The sequence below is a fragment of the Electrona antarctica genome (assembly GCF_951216825.1).
Source record: "Electrona antarctica genome assembly, chromosome: 3".
NCBI classification, from domain to species: domain Eukaryota; kingdom Metazoa; phylum Chordata; class Actinopteri; order Myctophiformes; family Myctophidae; genus Electrona; species Electrona antarctica.
In genome coordinates this window covers 61,364,729-61,384,601 of record NC_136808.1, presented here as the reverse complement: position 1 = coordinate 61,384,601, position 19,873 = coordinate 61,364,729, and the positions used below count along the sequence as shown (strand labels likewise).

The 19,873-nt window shown below is 42.0% G+C and overlaps 1 protein-coding gene across 1 annotated transcript in view; it reads left to right on the top strand.

The window, feature by feature from the left end:
• The window catches only part of LOC306919903 (leucine zipper protein 2-like), a 168,440-nt gene that overhangs the window by 115,250 nt on the left and 33,317 nt on the right, over window positions 1–19,873 (top strand). Inside the window, exon 5 of the mRNA XM_079496457.1 lies at window positions 8,515–8,577. Coding sequence (XP_079352583.1) covers window positions 8,515–8,577 — 63 coding nt within the window. The remainder of the gene's footprint in view (window positions 1–8,514; window positions 8,578–19,873) is intronic.

Genomic DNA, 19,873 nt, shown 5'->3' with positions numbered 1-19,873 from the left:
CGGAGGATTTTAAAGAGCCAAGAGCGCGCTTGAGTGAGTGCATAATGTTGAGTGTTCACTAGAGAGTGTCTACTTTCTAGGGCAGTGGTTTTCAATCAATCCTTTTCATGTCTTGTCAATGTCCATCATTTATTCTGGACCACCACCATTTGATGACATTTAGCCTCTCAGACCCAAAACTTGTCTTAAAATATCTTAGAATATGTTGTTTGAATAAGATGTTGTCCACAATTCCATGTGGTACTATTATAGGAGAGATAACAGGCAAACATTGATCAAAATAACACATTTTCTAATTGTGAAACCAGATGGACTATAAGGGAACCCTAAGTGTGCATTTGTTTTCATTATAAGCTCTCAAGAGTTAAAGATCTATAAGGGTCCATTTGAGCATCGTGAGTGAACTCTATGTTCTCCCATGCTCTCTAATCGTTGCCACTGACTGGACCGACCTTTCTGATTAAGTCACAGATTGGCTCCTCCAGTGCGTTACAGCTAGGAAGGAATAGTACTGTTGCAGAGAACCTAGTGTGTGTGTGTTACTAGGTGTGTTACATTTAGGAATAGTGTAGTGTTGCAGTGAAGCCAGTAGACTATACAAGCGAGTTGGTGTTGGCTAGACCGCATTCTCGCATCGCATGTAAAACACCTAGGGCTCCATTTTCCTTCGATCTTTCTAAATACACTGTTTGGGGATTTAGCAGTGGGGAAGGGGTGTTCCCCCACTAAAGTTGGTATTTTGGTTACCTGTCTAAATCCCTAAAACACCTCCGTTACCCGTTATATTATGCATAGGTGTGGTTTGGGCGTTACAATAATTAAACCAATCACCGGTCCACGTGCCATTGCCTTTAAGAGATCCCATATCCGTTGCCCGTTATGCCTAGTTCTATATTGCTTCATAGCATTACGGTCTAACCCATGGAAGAGTGATATGCTGCTGCCTTGAAGCACCCTGCTCACCCAGCCCCCCCCCCCCCCCCCCCCCCCCCCCCCCGCCCCCCCATCCCGTGACGTTTTCCTTTTTTTGCCCACCCCGGACAGAGCCAAGAACACTTGTCTTTTCATTGAGTCACAACTCGCTCAAAGTTTTTCGCCATTTTTACTTACTTACTACGTTAAACTACGAAATTAGGGCTTTCATTTGATATACAGATTGTGCGTGTAGGCCATCTCTACGGAACGGTATGAAGCGAAAAGTAAAGTTCGGTAAATCAGATTAAACCCCATTTGCTGTGCTATGGGGTGATGCACTGGCAGGCACTCACTTCTGCTGAATAGAGGAAAATTACAAAGATATGCAATAGGAGAGATGAGGCAGCATGACTCTGTATCATCTCCATTGAGGCGCGCGTCACGCGCCGCTCTACCAAACTAATTTGGCACGGTTTACGGGTGCTTTTAAACTTCCCAAATGTATGTGACCAAAATAGCAATTATGGGGAAAGCGTGCCAACACGCCCATGACCACATCTCTAGGCGCAAATATCAGTGTCGGCAAAATAGATAGCGGGTGACGCTGGACCAAAATACCATTAAGGGACAGAGCAAGCTCCTATACTCGTAATGTTCGGGCAGTGGCTGAATTGCGGGCCGCATCCTCATCCTTCTCTCTCTGACGGTGGTATAGGTCCCACGTACAGGACCATTTCTGATGTGGTCAGGGGTGGACTGGCCACGGGACGTACCGGTCATATTACCGGTGGGCCACGACCGTAGGGGGCCGCTCAAGTTATGATATGATTAAAAAAAAAACAGGCAGTCAAAGTGAGTGACAAACAAACCCTCTTCTATCTTGAATCTTTTGCCAGCATTCTTGTGAGAGCAACAAAGGGTTGTGTAGTTGTCTGTTGGTTTGTATCATTTATGTTGTTCTGTAAAAGTGGTGGTATTAGGGCTTGTTTGTTGTTGTGTGTGCCTCGACGGAGCGGGTGGTAGAGTTTCTGCTATCTGTGCGCTGGTTGTGGTGGGTCGGTCTGGGCCAAATTCGCGTGAAAATGACCGGGCCAAATCTTTCCCAGTCCAGCCCTGGATGTGGTCCGTCCATGTTACACCATTCAAGGTTGTGTGTTACAGTTACGGGGATAGTTATCCTGGGTTCCAGCCTGAATCGCTGCGTTCCGTGGATCTGTTTTGTCACTCGCTACAAAGGCATTTCAGTCGACTAAATCAACTGTAGATTTAGTCGACTAAAATCTTATGATATTTATATATATTAACACTAAAACAATCCAGGTGACTACAATGTGACTGAAACTAAATGAAAACTATTCAAGAGACTACGACTAAAACTAAAATCAAAATGTGCTGCCCAAAAAACAACCCTGTCATACAGTTAGGAATAGTAGCATTCCAGAGAAGCCAGTGTGTCTGTGTTCCTATGGGAGATGTGTAGCCTATATTATGCACTAGTATGTCCTCTCTCTCCTCAGAAGCCAGTGTGTCTGTGTTCCTGTGGGAGATGTGTAGCCTATATTATGCACTAGTCTGTCCTCTCTCTCCTCAGACAGTCTCTTGTTCCCACAACAAATGCATCATCAGCACATCAAGTGCAGCATAATTAAGCACCCTGCAGGCACCCAGGAGGAGAATACATTTGAGATTACTCAATATATGTTAATCAAAAAATAACTGCTGACCTACTGCAGGATGATTGATATCCAATCCACACCTCTTACTCGCTGGTGGAAAGTAGCCTACCTTTACTCAGTAATGTACAATATTAAATGACATACCTATGATTTAGGTAAGTGTTACTTTACTTGAGTTTATACTATACTACTACTACTCTACTCCTGCTGCATCCCAGAGGCAAATAATATGCTTGACTCCATTACAATTATTTGCCAGCTTTAGTTACTAGTACTTTGCAGGATTACGCCGAATCTCCACAAAGTGGCTTGCATTGTGTTGCGTCACCGTCATCAACGTGGTCAATTTGACATTGGGCCTGCATGCTCCACATTATAGCTCTATCTACGGCATGCTCCACATTATAGCTCTATCTACGGCATGCTCCACATTATAGCTCTATCTACGGCATGCTCCACATTATAGCTCTATCTACGGCATGCTCCACATTATAGCTCTATCTACGGCATGCTCCACATTATAGCGCTATCTACGGCATGCTCCACATTTATGGGCTGTATTTTGCGTGTCTTAAGTACCAGGTCTTATTACTTAACTTAAGACCTGGAGGCGTGGTCAATGCTCTTTGGCCACTCAGAATAGCCAAATGGCATTGATCACGCCTCCAGGTCTTAAGTTAAGTAATAAGACCTGGTACTTAAGACACGCAAAATACAGCCCTATAGCTCTATCTACGGCATGCTCCACATTATAGCTCTATCTACGGCATGCTCCACATTATAGCTCTATCTACGGCATGCTCCACATTATAGCTCTATCTACGGCATGCTCCACATTATAGCTCTATCTACGGCATGCTCCACATTATAGCGCTATCTACGGCATGCTCCACATTTATGGGCTGTATTTTGCGTGTCTTAAGTACCAGGTCTTATTACTTAACTTAAGACCTGGAGGCGTGGTCAATGCTCTTTGGCCACTCAGAATAGCCAAATGGCATTGATCACGCCTCCAGGTCTTAAGTTAAGTAATAAGACCTGGTACTTAAGACACGCAAAATACAGCCCTATAGCTCTATCTACGGCATGCTCCACATTATAGCTCTATCTACGGCATGCTCCACATTATAGCTCTATCTACGGCATGCTCCACATTATAGCTCTATCTACGGCATGCTCCACATTATAGCTCTATCTACGGCATGCTCCACATTATAGCTCTATCTACGGCATGCTCCACATTATAGCTCTATCTACGGCATGCTCCACATTATAGCTCTATCTACGGCATGCTCCACATTATAGCTCTATCTACGGCATGCTCCACATTATAGCTCTATCTACGGCATGCTCCACATTATAGCTCTATCTACGGCATGCTCCACATTATAGCTCTATCTACGGCATGCTCCACAGGGAACGTAGGGAACGCTCAGCGCGCTATTTGGCGAGTTCAGAAGCGGCTCAGTATTCATGCATTAATGCATACTGTATGTGGCCTTGTGGCTACAGCTTCATGTCCACACATCAAGTGCCATCGTGGTAAATACATGCATTTCAATGACACAACTTCACATACAGAGCTGAACGAGGGGGATAATTGAACATTTGTCTCAACAAATAAATATATATATATATATATATATATATATATATACACACACACACACACACACACACACACACACACACACACACACACCTCTTGTTTCCACAGGAAATCCGTTTTTTTTAAAATAAATTAGCTGATGGATTGTACAGTATATGTTGAACACTTCAATGAATGAATGACTGAGTCCATGTCACTGATATGGTCTAAGGTTGAGTCCAGGTCACTGATATGGTCTAAGGTTGAGTCCATGTCACTGATATGGTCTAAGGTTGAGTCCATGTCACTGATATGGTCTAAGGTTGAGTCCATGTCACTGATATGGTCTAAGGTTGAGTCCATGTCACTGATATGGTCTAAGGTTGAGTCCATGTCACTGATATGGTCTAAGGTTGAGTCCATGTCACTGATATGGTCTAAGGTTGAGTCCATGTCACTGATATGGTCTAAGGTTGAGTCCATGTCACTGATATGGTCTAAGGTTGAGTCCATGTCACTGATATGGTCTAAGGTTGAGTCCATGTCACTGATATGGTCTAAGGTTGAGTCCATGTCACTGATATGGTCTAAGGTTGAGTCCATGTCACTGATATGGTCTAAGGTTGAGTCCATGTCACTGATATGGTCTAAGGTTGAGTCCATGTCACTGATATGGTCTAAGGTTGAGTCCATGTCACTGATATGGTCTAAGGTTGAGTCCATGTCACTGATATGGTCTAAGGTTGAGTCCATGTCACTGATATGGTCTAAGGTTGAGTCCATGTCACTGATATGGTCTAAGGTTGAGTCCATGTCACTGATATGGTCTAAGGTTGAGTCCATGTCACTGATATGGTCTAAGGTTGAGTCCATGTCACTGATATGGTCTAAGGTTGTCAGGTATGTATCAGTGTGCTTTGATTTGTTAATTTTACTGCAGGGTTATTGTAATAATCTGCCCAAGTGTAATAGTAATATGCTATTTATAGAATATATGTATATATGCAGTATAACCTACAGAACTATTTGGTGTCACGTATTTTTGTTATGGTTTTAAACAAATGTGTGTTATATTATTTCTGTTTATGGCCAGTTATAGAGGGTATGCACGTGACATCATCATCATACCCGGAAGTTATGCGGGAATGCCTACTGAGTGGCAAAAAACTACTTTCTGGCCTTGACAGCCCATACCATAGATATATATAAACTCTAGATGGCTCAAGGCGGAGTTTCTGACGTCGTTCACCCGGCAGCCATCTTACTTCGGGGCTACAGTACAGTATGTTCAATGGCAGCTCAAACAGAAACAGTCATAACTCGCTCAAATCTTGACGGATTTACAAACGGGTTGGTTTATTACAAACGTTGTCAACGTGGCTATGATTCAGGACGCTTATCTGCTTAATTTTCTTTTTTTATATGAACGTCGTATAAAAGCATATAAGTATGCGGAAGTCGCTGACGTTTATAACAAACCAAACCGTTTGAAAATCAGTTGAAAATTTAGCAAGTTATGGTCATTTAAGAGTACATGCCCCATAGACACAATGTTATGTGGCCCGAGGTAAGATGGCCGCCACGTAACGACGTCGCTCTCCATTGGCCAACAGCGCGGGTGAGCTATCTAGAGTTTATATATATCTATGGCCCATACATCCAAACAGAAAAGTGCATTAAATTACTTTAAACACCATTAATTTAATCTGCCATTCACTTCATGCATGCGCATACCCTCTATTCTTTTGTCAGTCTGTGAGGTAGTTGTTTTCGTCGACTAAGACTAAGACGAAAAATGTTCGTCGACTACCTTTTTTCACTGATGAAAACTAAATGATAACTAAGCTATGATGACTAAAACTAAGACTAAATATACTGTCGATTGTGTCAACAAATAAAAACTAGACTAAAATGTTAGGAAGGGACTAGTGGACAAGAGATCCAGTATAAGTCATTTTATACTTTGTTTGCATGCTGAAAATAGCCTTGTAGATCGGTTATTTTCAGCAAGTATAAAATCAGCCATTACGACGCCATCAAGGCCCGCCAAAACACATTTTAGTCGACTAAATCACCTGTAGATTTAGTCGACTAAAATCATATGATATTTAGTCGACTAAAACTAGACTAACACTAAAACATTCCGGGTGACTAAAATGTGACTAAAACTAAATGAAAACTATTCAAGAGACTAAAACTAAAATAGAAATTTGCTGCCAAAAACAACACTGCTATGAGGAAGCCAATAGAGGGTATGCGCGTGACATCATCATCAAAGTTATGCAGGAACGCCTACTGAGTGGCAAAAAACTACTTTCTGGCCTTGACAGCCCATACATCCACACAGAAAAGTCTTATCTGATTGCATTAAACAACATTAAACAATGTTAAACTCACTTTGCCTGTTGCCACTCGATTTGCCACTCGATGTGCCATTCACTTTAAGCATGCGCATACTCTCTATACAACCTGTATTGTGAATGATGATGCATACAAACCCTTTGGTCCATATAGCGGTTAATACATTTTGTTTTGACAGGAACATCATAGCCATGGTTCGTACTTCACGAGCGTCACATGGCTAAACTTCAGCCTGTTACATTTACACAGCAAATATAAGTATAAATAAGTGCTCAATCAAGTGCCTAGACCAGGGGTTCTCAACGTTTTGGACTGGGGACCCCCAAAAATGCTTTGGCCATGTCCCGCTACAATATCCTTAAAAATAGAGAAAATACATCATAATAGATAAATACTGAAAAAAATAAATAAATATATATATTTATTATTTATTTATATATTTATATATATATATATATATATATATATATATATATATATATATATATCCTTTTTTTCTCCTTTTTTAATTATTAATTATTATTACTGTATTATTTGACCCCCAAATAATTTCGGGACCCCCTGAGGGGTCGCGACCCCCAGGTTGAGAACCCCTGGCCTAGACTATAGATAGGTACATTAAAATAGTGTAGAATACTTTTGTACTTTGACACAAGAAAGATTTTGAAAGTAGGCATTTTACTTTATACATTGTGGTAGACCAATTGCCACCACTGTAATAACGTTGTCTTCCTCACTCTCCTGAAGCTTAACGCCCACATTGACATTAAGATGAACATTTATATCTCTGTTACACTGTCAGATAAACAGTGATACAGTCATATTGCAAGTGGCCTCCTCCGCCATTTTCATAATGTGAAAAAAAGATGCAGCCTTGTACAGTGTTCCGCCGTAGGTTTGACATTTATGATGTGGGAGATAGTGTTTATTTCTCTACCGAGTGACAAGTTTAAAGAACATATAATCTTCTATCTACAGTGCAGGATGAAAGGCCCAGATAGTCTGAGGCAGTGAATCTGATTCAAACTCTTTTGCTTTGGTTCATGTTTTCAACTTGAAGGTTTGATGTTTCAACCAAAATGTTCCACAAGAACAAAACAAAACAACAGAGATGGGATGTCTTCATTGCACCTGGGTGGCCCCATAGAACGGGAATCGTTGCCGTCGGTCAGAAATCTGCATATTTCAACTTTTTAGTTCATAAATTAATATGCTATACTTCATCGTACAAAAAGGTTTTTTGTTGATATTATCTGATCTCTGTTATGCTGTAAATATGAGGGGTCCATCTGACTGAGACCGATTGATTGATTGATTGATTGAAATATGTATTAACAGTTTGCAGAATTACAGTACATTTCAAGCACAAACTCAATACAACTGTATTAACTGTGAGTGGACGACCCAATTAAGCATTACACTTGTTTACAAGAGGGTCCACCATGTTCAATTCATCAAAACAAGACAGAGACGTCCCCGCCCCCCAGGGACGTGCAGAGATTGTTAGAGGGGCAGGGGCTAAAATCCCGTAAGAGGGCACTTTCGGAAAATATCAGATCTACAAGCTCACGGCTCACGCGGGAGCATGGAGCATTTATTGAGGATTTCACACATTTTTTTGACAACATTTATCAAAGCTGCGACCAAATTTACGCCAGGATCAGCTGTTTACAATCACTTCATAAATGCAGTGCCGACATAGGTGCCAAAACCCACGCTCAAATTTAAGGCAGAATTTACTATTTACTTTCTTATTCCATTGATAAATGAGGGCCTTAGTGTGTAGCATGTAAACAGTAATTGATTGTAACTTTACAGTCCGGCACAATGTAAGTAAATTCCTTGGTTGAGACTGCGGCTGGTATAGGAACATAATGTTTTAGCTAAATTCATATTGAATATGACTTCTATTATTATATTACAATTTATCAAGATATAATTAATAGGGTTGTTGTCTTTTTTTTCTTCCTTCAGATCAAATTTCTCAAGATGGAGATGGAGAAAAAGACCCAAACCATCAAAGACTTACAGCAGGAGGTAAGATCTAGAGACACATTTTAACATCATAAGGCTTATATTAGTACTACTATTTAGTTCAATTGTCTACTTTAACTTTAAAAAAAGCTGTAGTCACTTCTTGACTTGGCTACTACTCCTGCAGCATAATGCAAGGTTTCACAAAGGCATACAGTAGCTTTATATTAACTCATTAACTCTGTCTTTTAATAGGGCGAGACTGTACGTTTGAAAGCCGTTTCACTCAGAAACGGAGAATCAGGAAGTGAATTATCGCCTTATCGGGTCCGGCAAATGTAATTTAATTCACCCAAAACATACATTTTGTACCCGAGGATCTATGATTTCGAGAAATGAGCCACAAATCTAACTTGTCTTGAGCCAAAAAGAAGAATCCGAGATATTACGATTCTTAAAAACTGCGTCCCCATAGACAGCATAAGCCAGTAGAATGTTGTGTTGTGAACCGTAATCAATTGATATCAAAAGGCGATCTATATAGGCACCAAATGAGTTAATGTCCTGTATAAGTAGTAAATCATAGCAGCATCATCCATGCACGCTGATGAATTATTCATACCTATACTGCAAATTCAAATTCAATTAATTTGCTTGCTGGTTAGTTCATCTTAGCAATAACGGCTCCCTAAATCCAAGATGTAAACAAAAGGAGAGCATGCTTTTCTGTCATGATGTTATTTGTATGATATTGTATATTCATTGATTCATATTGAGCATTTCAGCAAGGCATAGTATGTCTGATTTTATTTATTGCAACTTAAATGTGTATTTCAATATGTTACAACACGGTAGGCCTATGCTATAGTGGAGTAGAAATCTGACAGGCATATTTAGAATCAGAACTAATTTCCAGCATCGTCTGACTCATTGAAGTGTATATGATTTACAGTATACTAAAACTCATTAGCCACATATGAGTCCTATGCATCCCTATCCCTGTCACTGATATAAATGGTGTTTATCATTTTCACAGCCCATATTGTTTAGTTAAAATCCCCAGAGGGACTTCTATTGATACAGTAGAGTTATGTGCATGGGCAAAGGTTGAATAAATTACACCGGCTGATTCCTTGCAGCCTGTGCGATTGGAAATAATAGCTGTAGGATTTTCTAATGAGAAAACAGGCCACAGAACTTAGTCTTATAGTAGGTGGAGGCTATGCCTTGGAGCAACGCACTAATTCATTCAAATAAGAGAAGATTAAATCTGATGGTTGAAAACCATGCATGCAAGGGCGCACAATAGGGACACAGAACTGTGTGGAGCATTTATTTTAATAAACACATGGATTGTTTATTTTTGATTTCCTTATGATTAAAAATGTATCCTTCTATAAATAAACGTGCAGAACCTCTGCGCGTGGGCGTGTGTCCGTCCCACATTGTATCGGAAGAATTGCCCGACCGTCCTGGATTCTGGCACATCCAACCATTCCATTGTTAAGTGCTTTTGCAGTGCTTGCATTTGACCTCAGTCCCCCTGGTGAAAATGGTTATGTAAATATGTGTGTCATCTGCATAATTATGGAACACATTGTGTTGTTTTCCATAATCTGAGCCAGTGGGAGCATGTAGATGCAGAACAGAAGAGGTCCCAGCATGGAGCCTTGCGGAACTCTGCATGTCATGTTTGTCCTCTCAGACGTGTAATTACATTGACACAAGTCCCTGTCCTTTAAGCACGGCTCTAATCATCTTAGTACTGTGCCAGTTTCCCAGTCGGTCTAGTGATATGTTGTTGTAGATTGGTTTGGATGAAGCACGTGTTTAAGCCAATTCATTGAAGACTATAGCGGTCGGTGTGTGGTGCGGCCTTGGCATGGGCTCCTGGCTCTCTGCTGTCAGGGCTAGTGCTATAGGTGCATTTCTCCCCTATCATGTGACTGCCATACTGTATAGCATTGAAATCTTTTTGTTTGGCTCTCTGCTGCTCTCATGGTGGAAAAAAAGGGTCTTTTCAGATTTGAGGTTTTTTTAAGGGCCGAATCTACCATATGGGCACTTTGGGCACATGCCCACAGAAAATGTCCCTGCTAACCCGAATTAAATAATTGGTGTCTAAAAAGATTAGTGTTTTATTGTTGGTGAGAAGGCAGCTGAAAAATGCAATTGTGTGTAAAGCAGCAACAATGCACTAGATTGGCTGTTGTTCAAGGCAAGGCAAGGCAAGGCAATTTTATTTATATAGCACCTTTCATACACGAGGCAATTCAAAGTGCTTTACAGAAATAAAAACAAATACAGAGTGCAACAACAGTGCACTTAACAAATAAACAAAGATTACAATAGACAATTAAATACTGTAAAATAACATTACATAATTGGTATATAAATTAGAACAAATACTCTTTGATTAAAAAACAAATACTTTGATTAAAAGCCCAGGCAAGACCTAGCTGTTAGGATAGGCAATGTTAAATAAGTACGTTTTTAAATTAGACTTAAAAACAGCGATGGTTGGGGATTTCCTAATGTAACCTGGAATATTATTCCAGGTTTGTGGTGCATAATAGTTAAATGCTGCTTTCCCATGTTTTGTTCCAACTATGGGATGAACAATTAGTAGGCCAGCCCCAGCTATGGGATGAACAATTAGTAGGCCAGCCCCAGATGACCTAAGTGTTCTAGATGGCTCATATGGCTTCAGCATGTCTGACATGTAGCTGGGCCCAGAACCAGATGACCTAATGGTTCTACATGGTTCATATGGCTTCAGCATGTCTGACATGTAGCTGGGCCCAGAACCAGATGACCTAATGGTTCTACATGGTTCATATGGCTTCAGCATGTCTGACATGTAGCTGGGCCCAGAACCAGATGACCTAATGGTTCTACATGGTTCATATGGCTTCAGCATGTCTGACATGTAGCTGGGCCCAGAGCCACAAACAGATTTATAGACCAGTAACATGTCTGACATGTAGCTGGGCCCAGAGCCACAAACAGATTTATAGACCAGTAACATGTCTGACATGTAGCTGGGCCCAGAGCCACAAACAGATTTATAGACCAGTAACAACATTTTAAAATCAATTCTCAAGGATACTGGTAGCCAATGTAAGGATTTTAGAACAGGTGTAATATGATCATATTTCCTAGTTTTCGTCAGCACTCTTGCAATATTTTTAAGGTGATAATAGGCAGATGAAATTACAGTTTTTATATGACTGTTAAAATTTAAATCTGAGTCTAGGACAAGGTGTGTGGGCCCACTGGGCTGTGTGAGTTTAGGTGACAGTTGATTCCGTTGTAATAAAAGCCGTACGTCGGCCATCCAGCATTGCTCTGTTGTCATTCTGCATGCATAGCATGTCAGGTGGCTTGACAAAAAAAAAGGTAAAAACACTGAAATACACTGAAACACACTGAAATACACTGAAACACACTGAAACACACTGAAATACACTGAAACACACTGAAATACACTGAAACACACTGAAATACACTGAAATACACTGGCACTGGCGGATTCTCTTATCCATTTGCTTACTATGTGGGTCATTGGGTCAAATACAAATAATGTGTTTGTTACTGCCTGACTGTCACTCTGGGGCGGGATAGGCAGCCGGGAATAGGCCAATATAACGGCAGAAAAAACGCCCCAAAATGCCCCAAAACAGCCAAAATGTTGCGCGCGCAATACGCGCACTCAAAGATTTGCACGTGCATGTGCAGGGGGGCCCTTCGAGCTTCAGTGCCCAGGGGCCCTCAGAGGTGTTAATCCGGCCCTGGTCTTTTGTAGTGACATACAGAGGGGTCATCTGGGGTCATCTGTGATCTGTTGCAACCATGCTGACATTTAAGTGGCGACTCCATCCAGGGAATCATGGGAGACATTCCTCTGCATCTACAATGAATGTAACATCATGTCAGAGGAGATTCCACTGTTGCAACAAAAGCAAAGGTCAAGCGTATTTTTGGTATTAAGGTTTTATCCTGTACTAGAGACCACTCTGGTGCAGTTTTACTGCATTCTCTGAAATAACCACAATGGAGATTACTGCTGACCCACACTTTAAACATTTAGGGCTCCATTTTCGTCACCGCTAAACCCCTTATCCCTAAACTTCTTCGCCTTTTTTTTTTTTTTTTTTTTTTACTATTTCGCAAAACATTTTTGAATAGTTAAAATGGCCAGTCTACAAGCTCACAATGTGTCTGTAGATTGGCCAGTTGAACTATTAAAAAATGTTTTTCAAAATAGTAAAAAAGGCAAAGAAGTTTAGGGACAAGGGGTTTAGCTGTGATGAAAATTGAGCCCTTCCTTAGCTATTCAATTATTACATTAACAATCCATATTTTACTGCATACATACAGTTAATATTTTATGTTTGATGTCAGTTTTTCTTTCTTTTTTTGTTGTTGATATTAGATGACATATCAGTTTAGTCATTTCATATAGTCTAGTTATTCAGTAAAACTGTTGGATAAAATGATGACAACTGCACAACATTTCAGAAGTCATTTGTACTCTTTGTTTACACTCCGCAGTCTCTCATCGTCGTTGTTTTACAATCTGTTTTCATGTTGCATCTGAGGTTGTGCTTTGGTGTCGCTGAGGAGGGGACATCTGAGGTTGTGCATTGGTGTCGCTGAGGAGGGGACATCTGAGGTTGTGCTTTGGTGTCGCTGAGGAGGGGACATCTGAGGTTGTGCTTTGGTGTCGCTGAGGAGGGGACATCTGAGGTTGTGCTTTGGTGTCGCTGAGGAGGGGACATCTGAGGTTGTGCATTGGTGTCGCTGAGGAGGGGACATCTGAGGTTGTGCTTTGGTGTCGCTGAGGAGGGGACATCTGAGGTTGTGCTTTGGTGTCGCTGAGGAGGGGACATCTGAGGTTGTGCATTGGTGTCGCTGAGGGGACATCTGAGGTTGTGCTTTGGTGTCGCTGAGGAGGGGACATCTGAGGTTGTGCTTTGGTGTCGCTGAGGAGGGGACATCTGAGGTTGTGCTTTGGTGTCGCTGAGGAGGGGACATCTGAGGTTGTGCTTTGGTGTCGCTGAGGAGGGGACATCTGAGGTTGTTCATTGGTGTCGCTGAGGAGGGGACATCTGAGGTTGTGCTTTGGTGTCGCTGAGGAGGGGACATCTGAGGTTGTGCTTTGGTGTCGCTGAGGAGGGGACATCTGAGGTTGTGCTTTGGTGTCGCTGAGGAGGGGACATCTGAGGTTGTGCATTGGTGTCGCTGAGGAGGGGACATCAGAGGTTGTGCATTGGTGTCGCTGAGGAGGGGACATCTGAGGTTGTGCTTTGGTGTCGCTGAGGAGGGGACATCTGAGGTTGTGCATTGGTGTCGCTGAGGAGGGGACATCTGAGGTTGTGCATTGGTGTCGCTGAGGAGGGGACATCTGAGGTTGTGCTTTGGTGTCGCTGAGGAGGGACATTTTATAACTGCAATCCACAGTAAAGTCATTATCAATGATTGGCTTTCATGGCTTATTATGTGTATTTTGAGTCAGAATGATTTACACATAGACTACTGTACCTGCTGGGAGTCATCATAGACTACTGTACCTGCTGGGAGTCATCATAGACTACTGTACCTGCTGGGAGTCATCATAGACTACTGTACCCTGCTGGGAGTCATCATAGACTACTGTACCTGCTGGGAGTCATCATAGACTACTGTACCTGCTGGGAGTCATCATAGACTACTGTACCCTGCTGGGAGTTATCATAGACTACTGTACCTGCTGGGAGTCATCATAGACTACTGTACCCTGCTGGGAGTCATCATAGACTACTGTAGCTGCTGGGAGTCATCATAGACTACTGTACCTGCTGGGAGTCATCTACTGTACCTGCTGGGAGTCATCATAGACTACTGTACCTGCTGGGAGTCATCATAGACTACTGTACCCTGCTGGGAGTCATCTACTGTACCTGCTGGGAGTCATCATAGACTACTGTACCTGCTGGGAGTCATCAGCTTCTCACAGTGCATTGAAACAGACAGCTCAGCTCTGCCATGAGCTTTCACCTATAGTGAAATGGCAAAACGTGAGCATGGAGACAATAATCTAACTAATAATTCATTCAATGTCTGAATGTCTGTCTGAATGAATGTCTCTGTCTGTCTAATATTACGGAGGTCTTAACGAAGCCTTTAATATTGGGATCTATTACATCGCTTTACCCACACTGTACATAATTTGGTGTTCAAATATTTGAATGGGTAAGGACTAGTAATGATAATAAACCGTGAACTACCACAGAAGTGGTTTCCAGTACTTATAGGTGCTTATTTCTGTTGGTCTGTGGAGAGATTAGTTTCACTCATGAAACAGTACAGCAATGTACTTGAGAAAAGCCGAGTTTAACCACTTAAAGCCTGCTATATATTCTCACTCTCATTTTGTAGTTGTACTACAGTGACATCTACTGTACATCTACTGTACTACAGTGACATCTACTGTACATCTGTCCATGTGTCACCTGATTGACATGTAATTTATTCAATGCTTCCACTAGTCCCAGACTCCCAACCACATGTGTATGTGGAAGTGCCACACTCACTCACTCCAAATAGGTTGGTGGCTCCTCAAAAACATTTCAAATAAGGCAGGCAGATTTACTCAGATTTACATGCATAAGAAATTAAACATTGAGACATTAATCGTTTACCCGCCAGGAACATAGGAATTTTAAAACGTAGAATCTTGTAGCCTGCCACAAACGGAAAAGCCGTTTTAACAGCGATGTATTCATTAATGCATGTTTTAATACGATCGTATCGAAATCTACCGTCAGTTAGCTTTGTTATGCTTCTGACACAATGGGCGCGGCCATTTTGAAAATGCGCGCGCATCCACTTACATTGCCGGCTCTGGTTTCAGACGGCTTTATCTCACAGAAGCGACATTGCAGAGGACGCTTTGTCCCAGACAAGCGTTTTCAACGGCCTGTAGCAGGCGCTGTGATACTCGCGGTCCACTTTTTCCACCACCGACCGAGAGAACGAGCACACAGCTTCGTCAACACACACGGAATGGTTTCATAGTAAAATGCGATACGGATATTTGGCTCTTCAAAGTAAGTGTCACGCGTGATTAAACCATGGCAATACGCAATCGAGGGATTAATTAATGGCGGCAGGCTAAGAGTTAAGACAAAGGTAAAAAAAAAAAAAGCAATACATAATGAAACGAGATTTGAATACCAAGAGAGAGAGAGAGAAGCAAAAGGGAGCCGCAAACGGAATGGTCTTCAGCTTTGATTTAAAATAACGGAACGTTGTAGAAGCAGACCTACAGTTTTTGAGAGGACTAGAGCAACAGCGTTCTGAATCAACTGCAGTTCTCATTGATTTTTTTAGGGAGACCAAAAGACACCATTACTGTATTCGACTACTGAAGATGAATGCATGGACAAGTTCCAAATCAATCCTTGATATAGTCTTAAGGTGATTCTAGGTTTCCTGCTTGGCTTGTGGTTTTTAACATTACCGATTGAAGCTGAGCACTGACTTAATCGTAATCGTTCTTCCTTGGCTCCAAAAACAGTTACTTCAGTTCTGTCTTTGTTTAATTGAAGAAAGTTCTGGCATATCCAGTCGAGGACTTGTTCAATGCATTCACTCAATGCCTGTATTGTCACTGCCATGGAAACCAGGAGCTCCCAGCCAGCAAACTTGCTTGGGAGCTCAAGACACGGGCATCGATCACGAAGTTGTCCCCACAGCATCATCAGAGGGCGTCTTGAGAGATACTACAGGGGGGATACTTGAACCCTCGCATCCCTATTCCGGGGGGAACATCAGCCGCAAAAAGCAGATCTACAATCTCACACCGCGTCTGTGATGCGTTATTGTGAGCTTATAGATCGTTTTGGCAAAGAGGTTTGTGTTGGTGTACAGGGAAAAAAGAACAGACCAAGTATCGAGCCAAACGTCAAGTATTGAGGCTTTAAGCCACACATTTAAACCACTTTGTAATGGCAGTCCCTGTTCCATCTCTCTCTCAGCTCTCTCATTGGCCTGAAAAAACGTTGAAGACCCCTGTACTAAAGAAAGATGCAGAGGGAGACAACCCATCCATCTTGGGTGGGTTCTCAACGTTGGGTCTGGGGACTATCAGGGGTCCTAATGCACCCTTATGGGTCTGTAACTCTGAGTGTACAAGTGGAGCCAAATGTAATTCAGAGTAGATTGGGGTCCCAGTGATAGACAGAAATGATTTACGTGGCCTAATGCATAATAAAACGTTAGCTGTACACTCAGTGATAAATGGTAAATAAATGGCAAATGGTGAATTTATATAGCGCCTTTATCCAAGGCGCATTACATAGATTACGCATTACATAGATTACGCATTACATAGATTACGCATTACATTCACCCATTCACAGGAAAACCATGCAAGGCACTAACCAGCACATCAGGAGCAATTAGGGGTTCAGTGTCTTGCTCAAGGACACTTCGACACTAACTCTGGGGGAGCCCGGGATCAAACTAGGAACCTTCCGGTTCCCAAGCGGCCGCCCTACCCCTCAGTCACTGGTTTGGAGCCATGCTAGAATAGCTGATCTATTTATTCTCCATTGTTGACTGTGTCGTATCATTTTCTCATTTTTGCCATGGCAACGGTGACATTTTTTGTGCCTGAGGCTGTTTGGCATTTTGCACCGTCAGTACTGTCATTGATGCTATTTCATGTCGTTCTATTTAATTTCAGTCATTGCGTCATGTTACACCTTGTTCTGACCTCCATGTGTCATGACCTCTGTGTCCTGTCAAAGATAGAGGGGGGGGGGGGGGGAGAGAGAGAGAGAGAAAGAGACAGAGAGAGAGTGTGGGGGGGGGGGGGGGGGGGAATGGCTTCCGGTCATATTCGAACCCAGGCCTGTGCCCATGGAAACCCGGACGTTTTTATTCCCAGGGAGAAAAAAAAGTCTGGGACCGAGTCCACTTCAATTAGGCATAGAGCAGCGCAAACGTCGATCACTCTCTGCTGATTTCTGGTCGTCTGCACCTTTGTTAAATTGACGCACACACGCACACCCATACACTCTCTGTCGCTCTAATTAATAAAGTCTCATGTCACGCAGCTGCGTCTAGCTGCCTATGCCATAGAAAGCATAGGTGGACCCCAGGCTATTGCAGAGCTAATTCATAAGGTATACGCCCTCTTATGCTGCGGTGACAAACATTGAAGCGCGACCAGCTACATTGCTGCATACAGTCACTGTTGATTGAAATTGCTCTGTTCCATGAATTTTCATTAAATTCATGGAACAGAGAAGGAATTGTCTTGGAGTTGTTTTTATAGCGTGGCTCTGCAGGAGGCTACGTGACGTCACACTGTGTTTGTCCAGTGTATATCTTGTGAACCAGACCAATCAGCAGCATACAGAAATCTCCATATATGGACATAAAAGGTACACAGACTAACAGACGGGTACAACAGGTTTAACCGGTAGGGTTGGGGCATACATGCATTCATAACTTGCATCGTTACCAAATTGCGTGGTCCCTGCAAAGCGAAAAAATGCCTTTCTCTGAAGCTCTATGTCCATGTCAGGATCTCACCCAGAGTGTAGCTCTATGTTCATGTCAGGATCTCACCCAGAGTGAAGCTCTATGTCCATGTCAGGATCTCACCCAGAGTGTAGCTCTATGTTCATGTCAGGATCTCACCCAGAGTGTAGCTATATGTTCATGTCAGGATCTCACCCAGAGTGTAGCTCTATGTTCATGTCAGGATCTCACCCAGAGTGTCAGGCAGTTTTCTTCTCTCATTTGGAGTCACTACATTTGAATGAATAGAACCTTTCCAGCTTTTCAAGTTCAATTTCATTTTACTTGAGATGGAGCTTCAGGAACAAAACACATGGAAAGTACAACTTCCCCAAACAGCAGCAGTAATGAGGTTTCCTTTCTCAGGCAGGATCCAGTGTCTTTACAAACTCTGGGGGATTTCATTCATTCTTCAGAGCTCAATGAAGGAAACTGATGATAAAATGATGTGACTTTTTAAATGTATTCTTTAATTATTTCAATGAGCTTGTAGCTCTTCTATTTCCCAAAGTCCTTAGTTCTCCCAAGTCCTCTTCCAACGTCATTTTAGACTCCAATGTCCCTCGGCGACAAGCAATCCTCCCTATCCCTAGACAGGAGTTGGTTTGGCCCAACTTGGCCCATTAGTGCTGTGCTGTCCCCTATTTAAAGTGACAGGACCCCTTAGTAACTGTTTGTGATCTGTTTGCTTGTAGTTTTGTTTGTCCATACCCTACCTAAACAGTGCGCTCTACTGAAAGGCATGTAAAAGCAAACAGACAGTGACAGGGTGCGGTCACACTGTCACACATACACACAAAAAGAAAAAAGTCAACACTGCATATCATTTGCATATTACATCATATAATCCTAGACATGTTCCGTTGTTCCTCATTCCCCCATATCCTTAGTATTTATGTTCGGTCTTAAACATTTTCCATTTCACCCATTTGTCCTCCATTTGTTCTTCCTGCAGTCTCAAACGGTGTGTCAATTTATTTCTCCATGAGATATATTTCTTGAATCAACTCCTTCCCATTGTTCCTGTGTTGGAGGTTCCATCTGTCCCCATTTCCTTGACTTTTTAAATTTCAACACAAACGGAAGCTATAATGCTTACACTGCAAATATGATAATGTTTGTTTCTTATAGCGATTGTTGTGGCAGTTTTCCACTTGCTTTAGCAGCTCCTGCCTGCATCCACAGTCACTGTGTTTGTACTAAAGTAAAGACCAATGAGACTCATATGACTCAGCAAGACAAGTGTTCTGGCTGAAAGCTTTGGCTTCATTTCAACCAGTACTGATAATACTGGTTGGAATGTTCAACTTGAATGTGAGCCATCCATTCTTGCCTATCGCCACAGTCTTTAAAAGCCAGCATACCATTATCTGTTATGTATTTGGAATCTGGCACGGGTTAGCTTACATTACTTACACCTGAGTTTTAGGAAATGTTTGTTCTGTTCTGTGATGAGATTTCTTGTTCTGTGAAAAGCACTTTGTCACTTTGTTTAGATAAGTGCTCGAGCACTTATCTAAACAAAGTGACAAAGTGCTCTGTTTATAAAGTGCATTATTATCATTACTGACTATGCTCTTTTTATTATGGGCCAACAAAAGCAGCATGATACTAAAGTTTAATTTATGTTGTATGATGGTTTCACTCGCTTAGCTGATCTACAAGCTTGCTTGGTGAGTGAGACCGTTGTAAGTTAAAAAATAAATGGTAAATGGTGCATTTATATAGCGCCTTTATCCAAGGCGCTTTACATTGATTGTGCATTACATTCACCCATTCACACACA